Here is a 16743-nt window from a genome sequence, read left to right as displayed (position 1 = left end):
CGCCCCCTGGCGCCATCTTTGACTCGGAACCGCGTGCGGGGGGCCGTCTTTATTTCCATTTTTATTTAAATTTTACTTGTATATTTTAATTTTAAGTCGATTTTTAACTCGATTTTGAGTTTTAATTTTTAACTTGGGGGCGTTCTCGCCCCGCGGGGGCCATGCTGCCTTCCTTCGGCTACGCCGCCCCTCACAGCGGCTTCCGCGGCACCCTCAAGGGCTGCCCCGGCGACTTCGTGGTGGCGGAGCTGCCGCTGCCCCAGCGCGGCCCCAAGGAGCCGCGGGCGGAGCCGGCTCCCCTCAGAGCCCCGTCCCCCGGCGGGCAGCAGCCCGCTGCGGCGGTCCCCGAGCCGCCCGGCGACCCGGTGGCGAGCTGCCTGGGCGAGGAGGCGAGCGAGCGGCTGGCCCGCTTCGCCCGGGCGCTGAGGGAGGCGTGGGGCGGCGGGGAGCTGAGCCTGGGGAGCCTCGGGGGCAAGGCGGAGCGGGCAGGGGTGCACAGCGCCGTGCGGCAGCGGTTCCCCTTCCTCGCCACGGCCACCAGGGGCCGGGAGGTGGTGGTGAGAGGCGACGATGCCTACCGGGAGCTGCGGGAGCTGGTCAGCGAGCGGGAGGCGAGCGGGTTCTTCAGGTTTCTGGACGCCAAGGTGGAGAACTCCACGTTCTCCTTCGAGCCCGACGGGGACAAGGAGCACAGGAAGGCGGTGCACCACCTGGTCAGCAGGAGGTTCGGGAAACTCCTGGAAACGAAAACTTTCGCCGTGGCGCACGGCGATCAGCAGGCGAACATGGCGATAACGGTACGGTTCCGAGGGAGAGGGTCCAGGAAAAGGTCTGCTGAGGGCTCCCTTGAAAAGCAAGAACTTTACACAGGTAAATATTGCATTTTTAGTAAAAGTGTTAGGTCTGTTCTCCCACGTGCCTGGTGACAGGATGAGGGGGAATGGGCTAAAGTTGTGCCAGGGGAGGTTTAGGTTGGATATTAGGAAGAACTTCTTTACCGAAAGGGTTGTTAGGCATTGGAAGGGGCTGCCCAGGGAGGTGGTTGAGTCACCATCCCTGGAGGTCTTTAAGAGACGTTTAGATGTGGAACTTAGCGATATGGTTTAGTGGAGGACTTGTCAGTGTTAGGTCAGAGGTTGGACTGGGTGATCTTGGAGGGCTCTTCCAACCTAGACGATTCTGTGATTCTGTATTATGGTGTTCTTTACTAACACTGACCCTCAGAATCATTTTAGCATGATACATAGGCCTGATGTACCCATTGCTTGTCCTGAAATAAATCGTTCCAAATGTAATGTAGTTCCATCACTGAAAAATAGACCTGAGATGGATGAATCAAGTTCCTACAACGACTTACATACACTGTTCACCGTTAATGCTTACGGGTCTTTTGCTTGTACCTCTAATTCTCTGTTGCTCCCTGTGCGTTAGTTCTCCCTTGAAAGTAATTGAGGGTTTTGAAAAGATGCGTTTTCATGTTGGACAGTTTAGGAAGGTCAGATTTGATTTATGATCTCATTTCTTAAAGCAGTTGTTTTCTGATATCCCAAGTGTTTCTAAGAATAAATCATGTTATTTGAATTGTGTTGCGTTTTGTCAGGTACTGCTCTTAAAGCCAGCGGGAGATTGTACTTATTTTTGTTTAATGCATCTTTATTCTTCCCTTTCAATACTGGAAAAAGTCCCATTTCCTTTAATTTTGTGGGGTGGGAGAGGAAACAGTGGGAGCACTGTTTCTTTGTAGTTTCCATGCTGTCATAGTTTGAAGGGAAGAACCTGCTCTGGAAGAGCACCTGTATGATTTGGATCAAATTCCTAATAATTCTGAGATGATTGTTTCAGCTTTCACCCTTCAGAAAGAAAACCTAGAAACACTGGAAGCAATTGGCATCTTGGCTGCTGAACTTGGAGTTCTTCCTTCAGACTTCAGTTACACTGGCATCAAAGACAAGAAGGCGATTACTTACCAACCTATGGTTGTGAAGAAGGTTACTCCTGAGAGGTACTAAAAATCTGGGTATATTAAGTTTAAGACATGTTTAATATGTTAATATTAAACAAGTTTAATATGTTAATCAGTAGATTGCACCATGTTGATACTTAAATGTTCATTAAGCAACCTGGTCTACTGGGTGGCATCCCTGCCCGTGACAGGGGTTGGAACCCGAGGGCCTTTAAGGTCCCTTCCAACCCGAACCATTCTGTCATTCTACTGCTGTGTCTTCCCCTCCTGTATCAGAGCACAGTGGCAACGGCTTTAATATTTTGTGGCTTTAGGATATATACAGCGTAAAATTGAAGTCCCTCAGTGTGGGGAATTTAAAGAAAAGTCTCCCCTTTGTTGTTTGTTTTAATGATATGAGTATACTATATCATCTGGGACATTATCCTTCCAGTTCATGCTCATGTGATCCCCTTCACAGTTTCTTGAATACCATCTACTGCCCGGAACAGTTTTCCAACATGCTATCAAAGTTTTATCTTGTGGTCCACAGACAACTTAAGAGCCATATACAGATTTAGAAAAAATAAACTAGATCACTGCAATTATACTTTGGACAGATGTTCTTTTAGAGTGCCGAATATCAACTTCTCTTACATTGCTCGGTATAGAAGCATGAGACTAAGTAAAGATGCCAGCAAGCGTGGAGGTGGAGCATACATCCTGAATAACGTGACAATAATACAAGGCATGCCATTCAATTCCTCATTTTCGTTACTCTTAGACAAAACTCAGTGGGTAAAAAATATACTTTAGGTTCTGCAGTAGTAACTGCAGTAAAAAATTCCCAGTGTAAAAACCTTAACTTATTTCTTCCTCAGCTTTAACTTTCTAATGGTTTTTAAGTCTTAGTGAAAAAGAACACTTTCCAAATAAAGGGAAGTAGAATTTATGTTTTTAGGGTTTGAAACTAACATAAATGAATAATAATAGTAAAATTCCACTGCAAACCGGGCTATAAGGCCATTTGTTCAAGAGATTAGGCAAAACTTGTCTTAATGTATAAATGATTAAGCACAATAGTTAAATGCTTCCAAGCCTCTTCTATATCAGGAAATAATTTATGAAATTGTTAAAATATTGCTTAGAAAGTAAGCTGAAATTTCCCTTGATTTGAATGGCTATTTCATACACATAAGAACAAAGAGATTGAGCAGATGCTTTAAAGGGCGGATAGCTGAACTGTCAGCTGTGTTTTCAATTACAGGCATGTGCAAGCATACCCAGAGAAAATCAGTGCTCTGAGTTTGTTTTTGTTAAGGCTGACCAAGAAAGAGCAAATTGTGTTTTGGAGACCAATAGAGTGGCAGACATTACTTCCCATCAAGCTACAAAACATAAATGCAACTGAAGCAAACGTTGTAGAAGCGTTTATAGATTACAGCTGAATTTTAAGACTGCTGTCTCTGCCTTTGTTTTTTGTTTTTTGTTTTTTTTCTCATAGTAATCTGTTTTAAATCTCTTTTGAATTCTTAAGCCTTTTTAATTCTAGTGTAAGGTAAAGAAGACATTTATTGCAAGTTCAATAGCATTTACAGCGGACAGCTTATAATTTCTCCCAATTATTTATGCAGGTTGAAAGAAATTGGAAGCAAAATGGAAAAAAAAGGCATGAAAATACACAACATACATTCAGCATCCCAGCACCTTAGGCTTGGTCAGCTGAAGGGCAATCACTTTGATATAATTGTGAGAGATCTCAAACTCCACAGTCATGACTCCCCTGCAGATTTGAAAGAGAGAATATCTGAAGCAATGGAAAATATTAAGGTAAAAAAGCTGCATGGCTGCCAATAAGGGGTTGTAATTCTGTGCTGTAAAACAAATTGCATTTAAAAAATGTTTGTAATGGCAGAACAATGGTGACATTTCCCTTTTTTGATGTCTTTGCTGTTTTATGGCCTTCCTGCATTACTCTTGGAACAAAGATGCTGTCTGAAGGGGGCCCATAAGTGAATTCATTCTGTGTGGCAGGCTTCAGAACCCAGCATGGTGCAGCAAGACAGATGGGAAGGCAAATTGGTAGCAAATGAGTATCGATAGGTGAGCTGTCAACCAAAGTGATGTGTTTCACAGTGGCAGTTGATAGGGTAAAAGAATATAGTTATACGTGTCAACTGCTTGCCTTTTTTGGTCATGTGAAGAAAACGCATGGTTGGCTTGGGTGAAAAAATGTATACTTTGATGACATAAACACGTGTGAAATGTTTGCAGCAGACAAAGATCCTCTGAAATTGAGTGGATTTTGATTGCTGTTATCCCTTGTCTGATGATGAGGGTTTTTTTTTTTTCAGGTCCTATTTAAGTCACTGAGAAAAGTAGAAGAGAATCATGGAAAGGAAAAAGTTGAGATGTTTTGCACAGCAGTAATTACCCTTGCTTTCTAAGTAATGGCTAGAATACAAATTACTTTAAGAAGATTAATCCAGGAATAAAGACTTGAATGAAAACTATCCAGTGTGCAAAAGCCAAATACATGACGTGTAAAAAATTTTGGAAATGTATTTTATTACTGAAAAAAAAAAACCACAACCAACTGGTGCTTTAATGCCTTTCTCTCTTCTACACCTTACTTTTTTACTCTTGGCCTTTACTGTTGTAATAATCATACAAACAATCTCACGTGAAAAAAGAGCATTTTAAAGAAAAAATGTCCAATGGTTTGTACCATTCATTTCTTTTGCTGTGCTGCATTTGCTTCAATAGAGATTTCATAATTTGACACATAGAAAGAACTCTTTGATTTGAACTGAAGTAGTATTTACAATAAATACGTATAAGAGATTTTGTTTCACTTACCTAGGGTTTTATGTTTTGAAAATGAAGAGAACAGAACTTGATTGTCCTTTTAGACCTTTCTAAATCAGTTGCTAAAATAATGAGTCATAATTTTGTTTTGTATTTTTTCAGATTAAAATAACTGTGTGTATTTTGGATATAAATACAGATGTATGTGTGTTGTATGCTTAGTCTCACTAATAGTACCTGGTGTTTTGATGTTCTTAACATATTTATTCTTTCTAATTCTAGACAAAAGGTTTTGTGAATTACTATGGACCTCAGCGATTTGGCCAGGGACAAAATGTTCAGACAGATCAAATAGGATTGGCTCTACTGAATGAAAAAATGGTATTTTCATTTCGTAATTTAAGTAGTTACTGTCAAGTTCATTTTACATTACTGTTGCAATGTCTGGTGCTGGGGCTGACCTTCCCAGGGAGCAATTTCATTTCTGAGATAAACCCCTCTGTGTGCTGGAAGTAATTGCCAGATTAGTTCTGACAACAACGCAAGCGTGAAGATTTTCACACTGAATCAAGAAAATCTGTTTGAAGCAGTAGGTGCAGCTGCAGGTAGCTCAGGAAGTGATTCTTCTGTCTGTGATGGGAATGGTATCCTCATCGTGCCACTTCTCAGGGCTGCATTCCATACAACATTTGAACACTAAAATGAAGCAATCTTTATACAATGCTTATTCATGATCTTCTTAACCTGTAGCCTCTTTATCCTCCTGGGGGTCTATATTCCTTTTGCAAATGTCACAAGATACTGCATAGGATCGTACAAAAGGATTTGCTTTTTCAATGCCACAGTAATTAATCTGCTGTATAAAAGAGATTGCTGCTTTCCATTATTCCTTGGCTACTGTCCCAAAATCTTAGTTCTGAGCAACTGTAAGCTAAGGAGAACTTATTTCTTAAGTAATAACTCTTAAGATAAGAGTCATATACTTTTCAATGTATCTAGCATAGTATTTGGCACAGGTTTAAGACAGAATCAAACTCTACAAAATCAAATGAATACTTGAGTATCCTTTTCCTCTAATCTTGTTTTGATACTGAGAAAGAATTTGAGGGCAGACCATAGAAGTAGCTGTTGATGTGTCTGACATTTTGAATTCTGATATGTTAACAGTTGACACAATGTGTCAGTCCCCGCAGAGTAATGATCTAAATCTCTAGTCTTAACTCAGTTACTTTTTAATTTGAAACATGCATTTGTGTTAAAAATGTGCCAGTATATGTTTACACAGTCCCAATACAGAGGAAGACAACAAAATGTCGATAAAAGAGATGAACAGCAAGAGTCACAGGCTGATAGAGGTTGTAGCGAACTGTGTGGCTCCACCAGTGATTCTGTGACATAGTATTTTCCCTGTCACAGCATCAGTTCAGTATTAAAAGAAAGGATTGTTGCCCCTGTGTGTGAGACTACAGAAAGTGCTCAGCTTAAGTGTTACACGTGTCATGCTGGAGGGAAAGAAAAGGAAGTAACTTTCCTGCTCAGGATAGAATGATGGCGTTACAATGCAGAGGAGGAGTTCTAACTGGATGTCCAAGAAGACATTTCTCGTAGAGCTTTGAAAGCAATCTCATGCCTCCTTTGTGACCAGAACCTTTCCTTAATCTGAGAATAACATAGCCACACTGGTGGCTGTGCTGTTCATGGTGTCTTCTGTGAAAGGGAGTGTTTCATGTAGACCTTACAGCACTGAAATGATTTTGAGAGGTTGCAAATCTGTCAGCACAGATTCGGGTGCATGATTGTCTGTTTAGTTGACAAATAATTATTTTTACGTGCAGAAAATATAAATTATTAATATTGTTCTTTAAAGGTGGAAGCTGTGAAATTATTCTTCACGCCCGAAGACACTGATGACCCTGTGAACAAGGCAAAAAGGTACTTTCTTCAGACTGGTAAGTCCAGTTAAATTGTCTATTTATCAGTTCAGCATAGGTATTGTGAGGGAATAAAGCGTTGCTGCACAGAGGGAGACTTTTTATTTTGCTGTTGCTTTATGTCACTTATTACATATTCCATGGAACTCGTTAGAACTGCACATGTTTTTAATAATGAGATGAAGATCAGGCCCTAAATGTGCAAAATAATGGAAAACTAATGTATTTCAGGTGCAAGCGGGTGCAGAAATAAATGGCATATAGCATAATGCTGGAAAAGACTACAGTATTATTCTCAAAGCAGTTTTGGCCTCCTTCAGTCTGTTAGCTTTTGGAATACAGCTTTTTCCTCTCTAATTTAAAAGGAAGAATGCAGAATGAGGCACCCAGCTGACACTCAGCATTTACCACATTTGGGCATCTAATTTTATGAAATTTCTGTAATAATCTTAGCTCCTGGGTTCTTGCACCTTTGGGCTCTGGTTTTATGTCTTTTTAATTACGTATCTTCTTCCACACATTCCTCTAATCTGCCTTCTTTCTTTCTTGAACTGAATTCAACAACATATGCCAGAAACAGTGTGCTGAGTAAAACGCTCTGTGTGTCATATTTGTTGCTGTCATTCAACCGGCCAACTTTCCGTCCAAAACTAAAAATTTTAAGTTGCTCTTGACCGCAAATGTTTGATCTCTTCAAATCTTCAACATCTGTTAGCCTGCTTATCGCTGTACGTTGACACGACAGCTACAATATGTGGCTTCAAGGGACACAGAGACCTTTCATTTCACAGATGAGATAAGATGAATCATTCTGTGTTGTACATTGCTGCGTGATGCATGGAAAGACATTGATGCGGACTCTGAAAACAGCTGCTTGCCTTTTCCTGAAAGAAAAGGCCATGCAGTGGCTCCTTCAGATAATCGCACTTTGTAAGAAAAATTAGGAAGGAAAAAATATGTAAAAACATAAGATTTTAAATATAAAACATTTATATAACGTAGTATAAATCTGATTAAATACAATTTCATCTTGGCTGAGGCCTAGACTTCCTAGTGGCCATTGTGATTTGTAAATTTAAAATAGACATATTTTTTTACCCCCTATGAAATACACGTTTTCAAATGACTTAAAATCGAGATTAAATGTTCTGTCCTAGCTTGTTTTCTACTTTCAGTTACCTGATCCAAAAAGAACTTTTGGAACAATGAAATACATTTCTAAGAAACTGCAACTAGATTGAATAACTGAATGACAGCCAGTTGATTTATCACGTGTGAAATACAGAGAATAGAATTCATGGGACTGTGTTGACAGGCATATAAGATGGAATTTGTCTGACATGACATGTTGAAAGAAAGGGAATAATAATGTAAAAGTCAGCATAAAGGGGTTAGACTGACATAATTTATTCCTACTTGATTATTTCATCTTTTTAAGTGTGTTTTTTTCCTCTAGGTAGTATTTGAAAAATCGGTGATTACTTATATGATTATTTTTGTTTGTATCAGAGGATGCAAAGGGCACACTCACTATGCTGCCAGAATGTAAAGTGAGAGAGAAGATGTTGTTACGTGCTTTAAATCGCTATGGTGTAAATCACGAAGGTTGTACCAGAGGATGGCTCAGTATTCCTCACTCCATGCGCATATTCTATGTCCATGCTTATTGCAGTAAAATATGGAACGAAGCAGCGTCGTATAGGCTGGAGATGTATGGATCAAAAGTTGTTGAAGGTGATCTAGTCTTCACTGAGGAAAATGATGAAAGCCTTTCCCTGAATGACAAGGTGAGTCTTTACGAAATAGTTCTTGTGAAAAATAAGCTTAATGCGCTTGAATACATTACAGAATCACAGAATCGTCTAGGTCGGAAGAGACCTCCAAGATCATCTTGTCCAACCTCTGCCCTAACACTAACAAGTCCTACACTAAACCATATCACTAAGGGCTACATCTAAACGTCTTTTAAAGACCTCCAGGGATGGCGACTCAACCACCTCCCTGGGCAGCCCATTCATACATTCATATGTCAGACAATAATCCAATGCTTTTATTTTGGCATGTTTATTAAATCAGTTGCTGTTCATGATAAAGAGGAAAGAAGTGATGTATTTCTTTTTGATTTACCACAAAGAGGCATATACACTAGACGTATTTTAACAGTTTTTCTGTTTTGGCTATTCATTTTATTGAAGGGATGAGAAGGGACAGAATGGCAGAATTGATGTATGTAAGAACTTACTCTGCCTGGCATCTGATGCTCTTCTTAGGGTCTGGCTGGGGAAAACCTTCAGATTAGGCTCTGGGTGGACCTGCGTTGTCAGTCAGTGTAGATCTGAGTCTTGCTTTCAAGGTCAGACCTTGCCATTTATGTACGTTATTGAATGTGAGGCCTGGTGCAAGTTGGCCTCAGACTGAACTGCTAATCATGCTGCAGCTACACAGTCAAAGCATGTTTAGCAAAATTTCTCTTACTCAGGCAATTAAAACAAATCGATGAGGAGTCTGAACTGTTGGCAGCTGTTCAAAAATGCACGCTACTCTTCTTGGGAAAAGAGTAAAGAGCAAGGGAGTGCTTCTGGTTGCCCATAGCACAGCCTTGGTGCTCCGCATGGAGCCACAGGTGAGCAGATGTGTTAAAGCCAGCATTGAAGTGTACGCTGGCCACAGGCTTGGGCATGCTGAAGTCCATTTCTGAAACAGTCAAACCCTTCTTTCAGGGTTAACATACCTTTTTCTTAACTGGATAAGGAGGCAGTTATCCTTCTCCTGATCATCACATAAAGCATAGAATTTTGCAATGTTTTACTGGAAAATAAACAGGGGTGTGCATGGGCAGAATGTATCTCACTTCTTGGGTGGAAATTCTTATAAATCTGAAAGCAAAAGCACTCGAAAGATAACTGAGTAATTTCTAGTCCCTGTAAAAGAGTGGCTTATGTTTCCATTGTGATTTTTCTTCAATAATATTTTTGAGAGTGAAGGTTAATAAACCAAGTAGATCAAATCGAATGAACAGCAGGGCCACCAAATATAGTAGTAAGTTACCGAGTTTACTATATATTCCTATTCAATAGAACACATTTTAATCAGTGGTTTTTCTTTTGGCAATATAACCCAAAATTGCTGATTATAGTAAACATTTGTAATATTTTTCATAGCTGGAATAGATTATTTGGCCTTGTAGTAGTCAAATAATCTTAGAATGCAGAGTTTAAAAGTTTTCAAACTTTTAAACTTTTTCTTTAAAGTTTGCAAAAGTGTTTTTTTTTTTTAAGTTTAAAATAAATTTATTTTTAAGTCTTTTTTTTTTTTAACAACTGTCTCTCCAGGTTCATGTTGTCACCGCTTCAGAAGAGTCAGCTAACAAATATTCTATATACCAAGTAAGTCTGTCTAAAACATTCTGAATTGATGATCTCTTTATTTGATTAAAGTGTTTTGTTTTAAAGATAATAGGAATATATTAACTGGTGCAGTCTTATTTCTTGCCAGAATGCACATTAAAGAAAACACATGTGAACTAATCTCCACCCTCTCAAAAAACGGAAGGAAAAAATATTTACTTTGTAATGGAAATTAGAACAGTGTCATTTGCAGTATGGTAATGTTTTTTCTGAAGTTGGATATAAATGCTTTGAAATTTTTTTCAATCTATGTCTGGAAAAAACACTTGAATGGTTGATGTAATTTTTTAAGGCTCAGAGTGCTGTGAAGTCGTACATCTGTAACTTAATATCTTTATTTCTCTATCTTTCCCATCAAGTATGGAAATTCATGTTAGTATATTTCTAGTTTGTATTAGAAATCGTGATATATTTCTTATTTTTTCATTTAAATTACGTCCAAGTAACTGCACAGCTGTATTTAGCAAAAGGTGCTGTTTTGCTATTTCAGGACCCAGAACAGAAGATTTAAACACATTTACAATAGTAATCACATTTCTTTAAAGGGAAATTGGTGAGCTTTATTTCAAATCCTTTTTTTTTTTCTTGAAGGTTGTTCTTCCAATGGTGGGACATAGTATTAAGTATCCCAGTAACAAAGTTGGGCAATGGTACCATGAAAGACTTTCCAAGGATGAGCTGCAGATGTGCAAATTCAGAGTGCCTCCACTACAACTGAATATACCTGGATGTTACAGACACATTTTGAAAAATGTTCAGAATCTGTCATATTTTATAGAAGGCAGTGAAGAAGGAATCAAAAATGAAGACAACCGTCTGAATGAGTCAAAACTCTCTCTTCATATGTCGTTTGACCTTGATCCTTCGTGTTATGCAACAGTCTGTCTGAGAGAAATAATGAAATGTGACTTTTAAGATACCAATTAATGAAAGATTGCAGGAATATTATAGCAATGGTGGTATTTTTTGTATAATGCCAAGAAAGTGAGGGAGAATCCCACTTTCAAGCCAGAAACATGAAAAATTAATAGATTGAGATTCATACTGAGTAGGGGAAAAAAGCAACTCCAAAATTAGTTCCAAAAACATTCCAAACCCAAAATGCAAATCCTTGGATGCACTGGAATAAACAATGCAAAGCTGTGTGTCATGTCAGACAGGTTTAACAGAACTTCAAGAAGCTGTGAGCTGCAAGCATGGATTTCGTATTTTTGTTGATGTCCTACTTGCAAAGTTACGTTCTGGGAACAAATGCAAACAAAAGTATATTTTGTTTCATTATCATTTTTATAAAAGCTGGTTTATACTGAGCGTTCAAGAAGGCTGAGTAGCCATTATGTAACAAGTTTGCAGGCTACAGGTACCTAACTAAAAAGCTGCTGTACTGAGGTTCACTAAATACTTGTGTTTTTGTTGCATTCAGGCACCAAGTCTTAAAAAGGTGCAAGTCCTTAATCAACAGTAACAAGTCATCTGGCACATTGTCAGACAGTTGATGAATACAGCTACTTAAGTTCATGCTAATAATTCCAGGATTAAGTGGCACATAGCTTTTTAGTTAGTGCTTATTCAATTACTTGATGAGGTGTTTAATTAATATAATTGCAAAAGTATTTATAATAAAAACCAAACCCTGTTTTATTGTTTACAGAATGCACGATGTGTTTCTGTAAAGCCTTATGGTGACAAAGAATTTTTAATGGAACCATCCCTTGGGAAAAGAAAAAAAAAATCTTTTATATTCTTAATTAAAAAAAATCAACTGTGATAAAATGAGTGCGTTTGTAGACAACGGAACAATGAAGAATGTCATTTACCTTGACTTCAGTAAGGCTTCCGCCATGGTGTTCCACAGTATTCTTGTAAGCAAGTTAGGGCATTATGTTCTAGATGGGTGGACAAACAAGCAGATAAAAAAAAAAAAAAGTGTCTGGAAGAGGCTAGGAGAGTAATGGTTAATGGGCTACAGCCTAATGGGAGTGAATATCACGGGGGACTCTTCTGGGCCCTGTGCTCTTTAATGTCTTTGTCATCCTCAACAAGTTTGCAGGTGCAGGTTTGGTGCAGCTCACACCAGATTAAGGGAACAAACTGGTACCCTGGAGTCTGTCATTCAGGGGGACCTAGACATGCTGGAGGAACATCCCGACAGGAACCTTGTGAGAGTCAGAGAGCAAGAAGGTGGAGCCAGGCTTCACAGTGGTGCATGGCAGCAGGAGAGACAATAGACATAAATTGAAATGAGAGGTTTGGACTGGTTATAAAATAAAAACTTTTTTCCCCTTGAGGATGGTGAGGCAGTGGAACAGGCTGCCCAGACAGGCTGTGCAGTCTCCGAGGAGGTTTCCAAGACCCAAGTGAATAAAGCTGTGAGCAAGGTGGTCTGAGAGGCTACCCCACTTTTTGGAGGTGCTTGGGCTATAGACCATAGATCCCCTCCAGCCTGAATTACCCTGTTATCCTAAGCAGAGTATTGTGTTTATTCAAGCTGTAGATGGCAGTATGACTTAAAAGTAAAAGGGAAAAGTCTACCCATTTTTACTGAGAGAATTAATAACATGAGTTGAATTCTGTTTATGGCATCAGTCTTTCAGTTGTTGGTAATAGCTGAGCAAGATAAATCTCCCAAGGTTGATAAACTATTTATTTATGCCACTTTTATGGAAATATAATTCCCTTGATTTCAGTGCTTGTGTAAAATTGTGGCGGATCCAGATATTTCACAGCCTTAAGTAAGAGGATTACTCTGAAAGTCTGTGTAAGTAATTCAAAATTTGACCTTTAGCTTTCGTATGGGAAAATAGACTGTCATGCAAACAATAGCTAGAGAGCCACTGAAGGCGACTTACAATGCTTGCTCTATTACGGCGCTTACTTTATACCTCAGGTTTATGGTATGCAGCAAAACCAATTGAAAAATCCGTTTCCCTGCCACAACCCATCTGAGACAGCTTTGTTCCTGTCTTTGCTTTTCAGTATCACCTCTTCTGTCTTCCACCTGCCCTTAAAAATACCCGTCTTGTGAAAAACTATTTATTACCTGAATCATTTTGGTACAGCACAGCTCAGAAAGAGTTGTCCTGTCACCACTGACTTGGGAAAGTGCTACAATGCAGACAAGATGCTGCATGCAGTTACAACAAACAGAAGAAATGAATTAGCACTGAAGTTCCATTTGGACGACTGTGATTGTCTCCTCTGCATCTCAAAAGAGCCTTGAAAACCAGCTCCTCACAATGAGATTTGAATACATAGCATTAAAAGTTGATCCTTGATTTGGAAAGATGCAAGAGGTCAGATTAAAACATTTTTGACTGAAAGGCATGCTATTTAAAAATAAAAGATCAGAAGATGGTGTTAACAGAGCTCCTCTATAATCATTTTAGGCTCATTTGTCAGTACTTCTATTGAACACTCAAAGGGCTAATCTTCTTAAGCAAATCGTTCTTTCAGCAACTTGAAGGTGAAAGAGCTAATTATGTGTGTCCATGGGTTAAATTCCTATAATATAAGTGTTCTACTAGGGAAAAGTCAGGTTAGCTGTTAGAGAGTTTGTATGGTAAACATCCTGCTTATTTCAGTGGGCACTTATCTTTAATTCGTTCTCTTAATCTTAGCAGCTATTTTGCAGGATTATGTACGTGAACTGTTGAATTCAGGGAGTTTTGTATGAGTGCAATACTCGGCTATTTAAGTCTAACCTACATAAGCAAAACAGCTGTGCCCCTGCACTTAGAAAAGAAGATAATCACTGTGCACTGATCTGAGTTTGAAAAAAAAAAAAAAGGTCTTAGTCATCTCTTATTTTACTAAGTACTTTTATTGCTAACATCCTTTTCTGATAAGCCTTAAAGCATGAAAAGAGGTCTCTGATTCCATTTCTAACAAAAGGGGTTTTAAGTTCAATAGCCAGTTGATTTTTTTTCAATGTAGATTATAGATAATTAATTGGGCATTTGAATAGGAAAAATGCAAATGTTCTTAAGCTGTGAAATCCTGTTACTTTTAATTCATTAAAAATTTGACAACTAGTATTATCCTCGATAAGAATGTACAAATTTTCAGACCTTGCAGAATGCAGTGGATTAAGGTTACATTCCCATCATAAAGGCGGTTCAGAAGCCAGGTCGATATGTGTTTATTGGCCCAGCTCACTCATGCAACTCCATTAACTCCTCTCTTAGCGTTGGTGCCTGTGAGCTGGTGATTTGACCTGTCACACCCAGCTGATGAGCACAAAGCTCCTCTCCTTTCCCTTGAAGAACTTCTGCCCAGAACAAAAGCTTAAGGAACCAAATTGAGAAATTATTAACACTTTCCTTTCTCAGGATCCCCAGTCACGCCTTCCAGTGCATTGGTTCCCTTCAGGTTTCTTGTAGAGGAAATGAAACTGGAAAGTGAGCTCCAGGTGCGTGCCAAGTACACTCTACGTTCAAACAGAGGAACAAGGGTCCAAACCTGAGGTTGATAATTAGGACAGTTTCAAACCCTATACATGGATGTGTTCTCTGGTGGAGCCTAGAAGATACTTAGTCCAAGGTAAAACCACCAAACTGCATACTGTGAAGGTGCAGGGGCCTCAGTGCTCTAGGATGCTCATCTGCTTCTACCACACCAGATTGCTTGCTCATGTGACATTATCTGAGAATGTCATGTTTGTAAGGAAGGCAGAATCAGTGAAGTCATGTTTGCAACATCTGAAGTTAACTTTGTTCTGCTCAGAAGTCAGAACCTTGTATTACAGTAGTTCAAACTTTTTTTTTTTTTTGCTTATAGACCAGTGCTCCTACCTGTCTAGAACAGCGTGGCTTTTAATTAGCTTTAGAAATGACCCATTAAATAAAAGAAAATTTAAAAAACCTATCTGTCTGTCAGAACATTCTTGCAATTAAAAACTTAAGACCAGCCCCCGCCCTCGTAAAACACACTTCTTCATCTTTTTACCTTCACACCTCTATCGAATTAATATAAGCCAAATTTCAGAACTCTGCATAAAAGGAACTGTAATAATACATGGCCAAACTACTCACTTGTGACAGCACAGCAGGAATCATTTAGTGATTTCACACTGATGTTATATAGAATAAATATGTAGAATTAAAGTGAATTTGGTGTTAGAGCCATACTGCTGCAATGGTTTGAATCAGTGTTCAGTCTTGCACCTTCTTACCCTGTCTACAACTGTTTCTTTAAGCGGACATGTAGGAAAGAGTAAAGGAAGGGAAACATTTATGGTGCTTATCCTACAACCATGTTCACCTCAGACAATTTCCTGCACCTGAGTGATTTGGCCAGTCTTCCCTTGAATATATTCAACCTCTTCCCAGAGTTTCATGTTTGATACCTGTTATGTGAAGAATTACCAGAATCACCTTTTTCTTTCCTTTTTTTTTTTTTTAACTGCTCCCTTCTGACTTCATTTGATCGTCCCTGGCTTTTGTATTTCAATACACTGGACAGTGAAAAGTCCATCCCTATCCATTCTCTTGGTACCTGCAGTTTGTATGCCCCTATTGTATCCCCCAAATGAATGAATTACCACAACTGAACAACTGTGAGACTGCTCCTATGGAAGCTATTCCATACACTTGCTGTACTTCTGTGAACCGTTTCCATTTTTTTAATATACCATTTTGGAGATGAAGGATCTGGAATTGCATACAGTTTTATATTCAACGGCATGGATTTCTACACTGACTTAGTGATGCTTGTTTTGTCCTGTACATATCCTGCCCACAGAAGCTGTGGATGCCCCATCCCTGGAAGTGTCCAAGGCCAGGCTGGATGGGGCTTTGGGCAACCTGGTCTGGTGGGAGGTGTCCCTGCCACGGCAGGGGGTTGGAATCAGGTGATCTTTAAGGTCCCTTCCAACCCAAACCAATTTATGATTCTACTCCCAGTATGTGATTGGCTTTTTGACACACCCTTCTTCCCTATGCACTGAAGCAATGTATTCTTGAAAACAGCTATCACAATCCCAACATTTCACCCCAGAGTCAGGTGAAAGTCCATTATTTTGTGTGTGAAGTCAGTATAGGTTTTGTCTGTGTGAGTCACTTTACATGTGTCTACACTTCAAATTTTGTCTGCTGTTGTATTTCCCCTGTCATTAGCGTCATAAAAAAAAATCTACAGTTCTTCACACTCTACCTTTATCTTTGTTACCCTGAGAACTCAGCATCTTCATTTGTCTCAGTCACCTCCGCGCTCCAACCCTTAACACAGCCACTGAACTGCATTCCAGGGCCTTCGGTCTTATGCAGAGACTGCTCAAAGGTGCTTGGTGACGGCTCTGTCAAGCACCTTTCGGGAGCTCAAGTGCACCATCATAACTGCAGCAAGCATTTCCACGCAGCTCTTAACCCTGCCGCAGAGCTTCAAGAGGGCTGTAAGGCAACACTTTACAGAGGCCATGTCAGTTCTTCCCAAGTAGATCATAATTATTCAAGTATCCACTACGTCGATCCTGTGATAGATTTGCCTGTTACAGGTCTCTGGTTTATAGGCTTGTAGTTCCTCTCTTTTTTTTTTTCATTTCCGTCACACAATATATAACTAACAGTTATATAATTGGATAGCTTAGATATCTACTATATCATTAAATAACTGCGTAACATGCATATTGTAGTTACCAGTATTCTGAAGTTGTGTTGAA

General features: G+C 39.3%; 1 protein-coding gene across 2 annotated transcripts; it reads left to right on the top strand.

Moving 5' to 3' along the window:
* Nucleotides 1-161: 161 nt before the first annotated feature.
* On the top strand, nt 162-13877 carry PUS7L (pseudouridine synthase 7 like; the record flags this gene model as incomplete). Of its 2 annotated transcripts, XM_083821511.1 has the most annotated exons (8): nt 162-870; nt 1843-2002; nt 3577-3772; nt 5033-5131; nt 6618-6699; nt 8191-8468; nt 10014-10067; nt 10680-13877. In XM_083821511.1, 8 exons carry the CDS (start codon nt 162-164, stop codon nt 11001-11003), a joined length of 1902 nt encoding a protein of 633 aa, XP_083677637.1. In that variant the 3' UTR covers nt 11004-13877. The 2 variants fall into 2 exon arrangements, with proteins under 2 accessions (XP_083677637.1, XP_083677638.1); XM_083821512.1 differs by lacking the exons at nt 10014-10067; nt 10680-13877 and adding an exon at nt 9161-9962.
* Between the last annotated feature and the right edge of the window lie 2866 nt (nt 13878-16743).

This window comes from Anser anser (genome assembly GCF_964211835.1).
Source record: "Anser anser genome assembly, chromosome: 1".
NCBI classification, from domain to species: Eukaryota; Metazoa; Chordata; class Aves; order Anseriformes; family Anatidae; genus Anser; species Anser anser.
The sequence above is the reverse complement of the archived record's forward strand: the minus strand, read 5'-3'. Positions and strand labels throughout refer to the sequence as shown.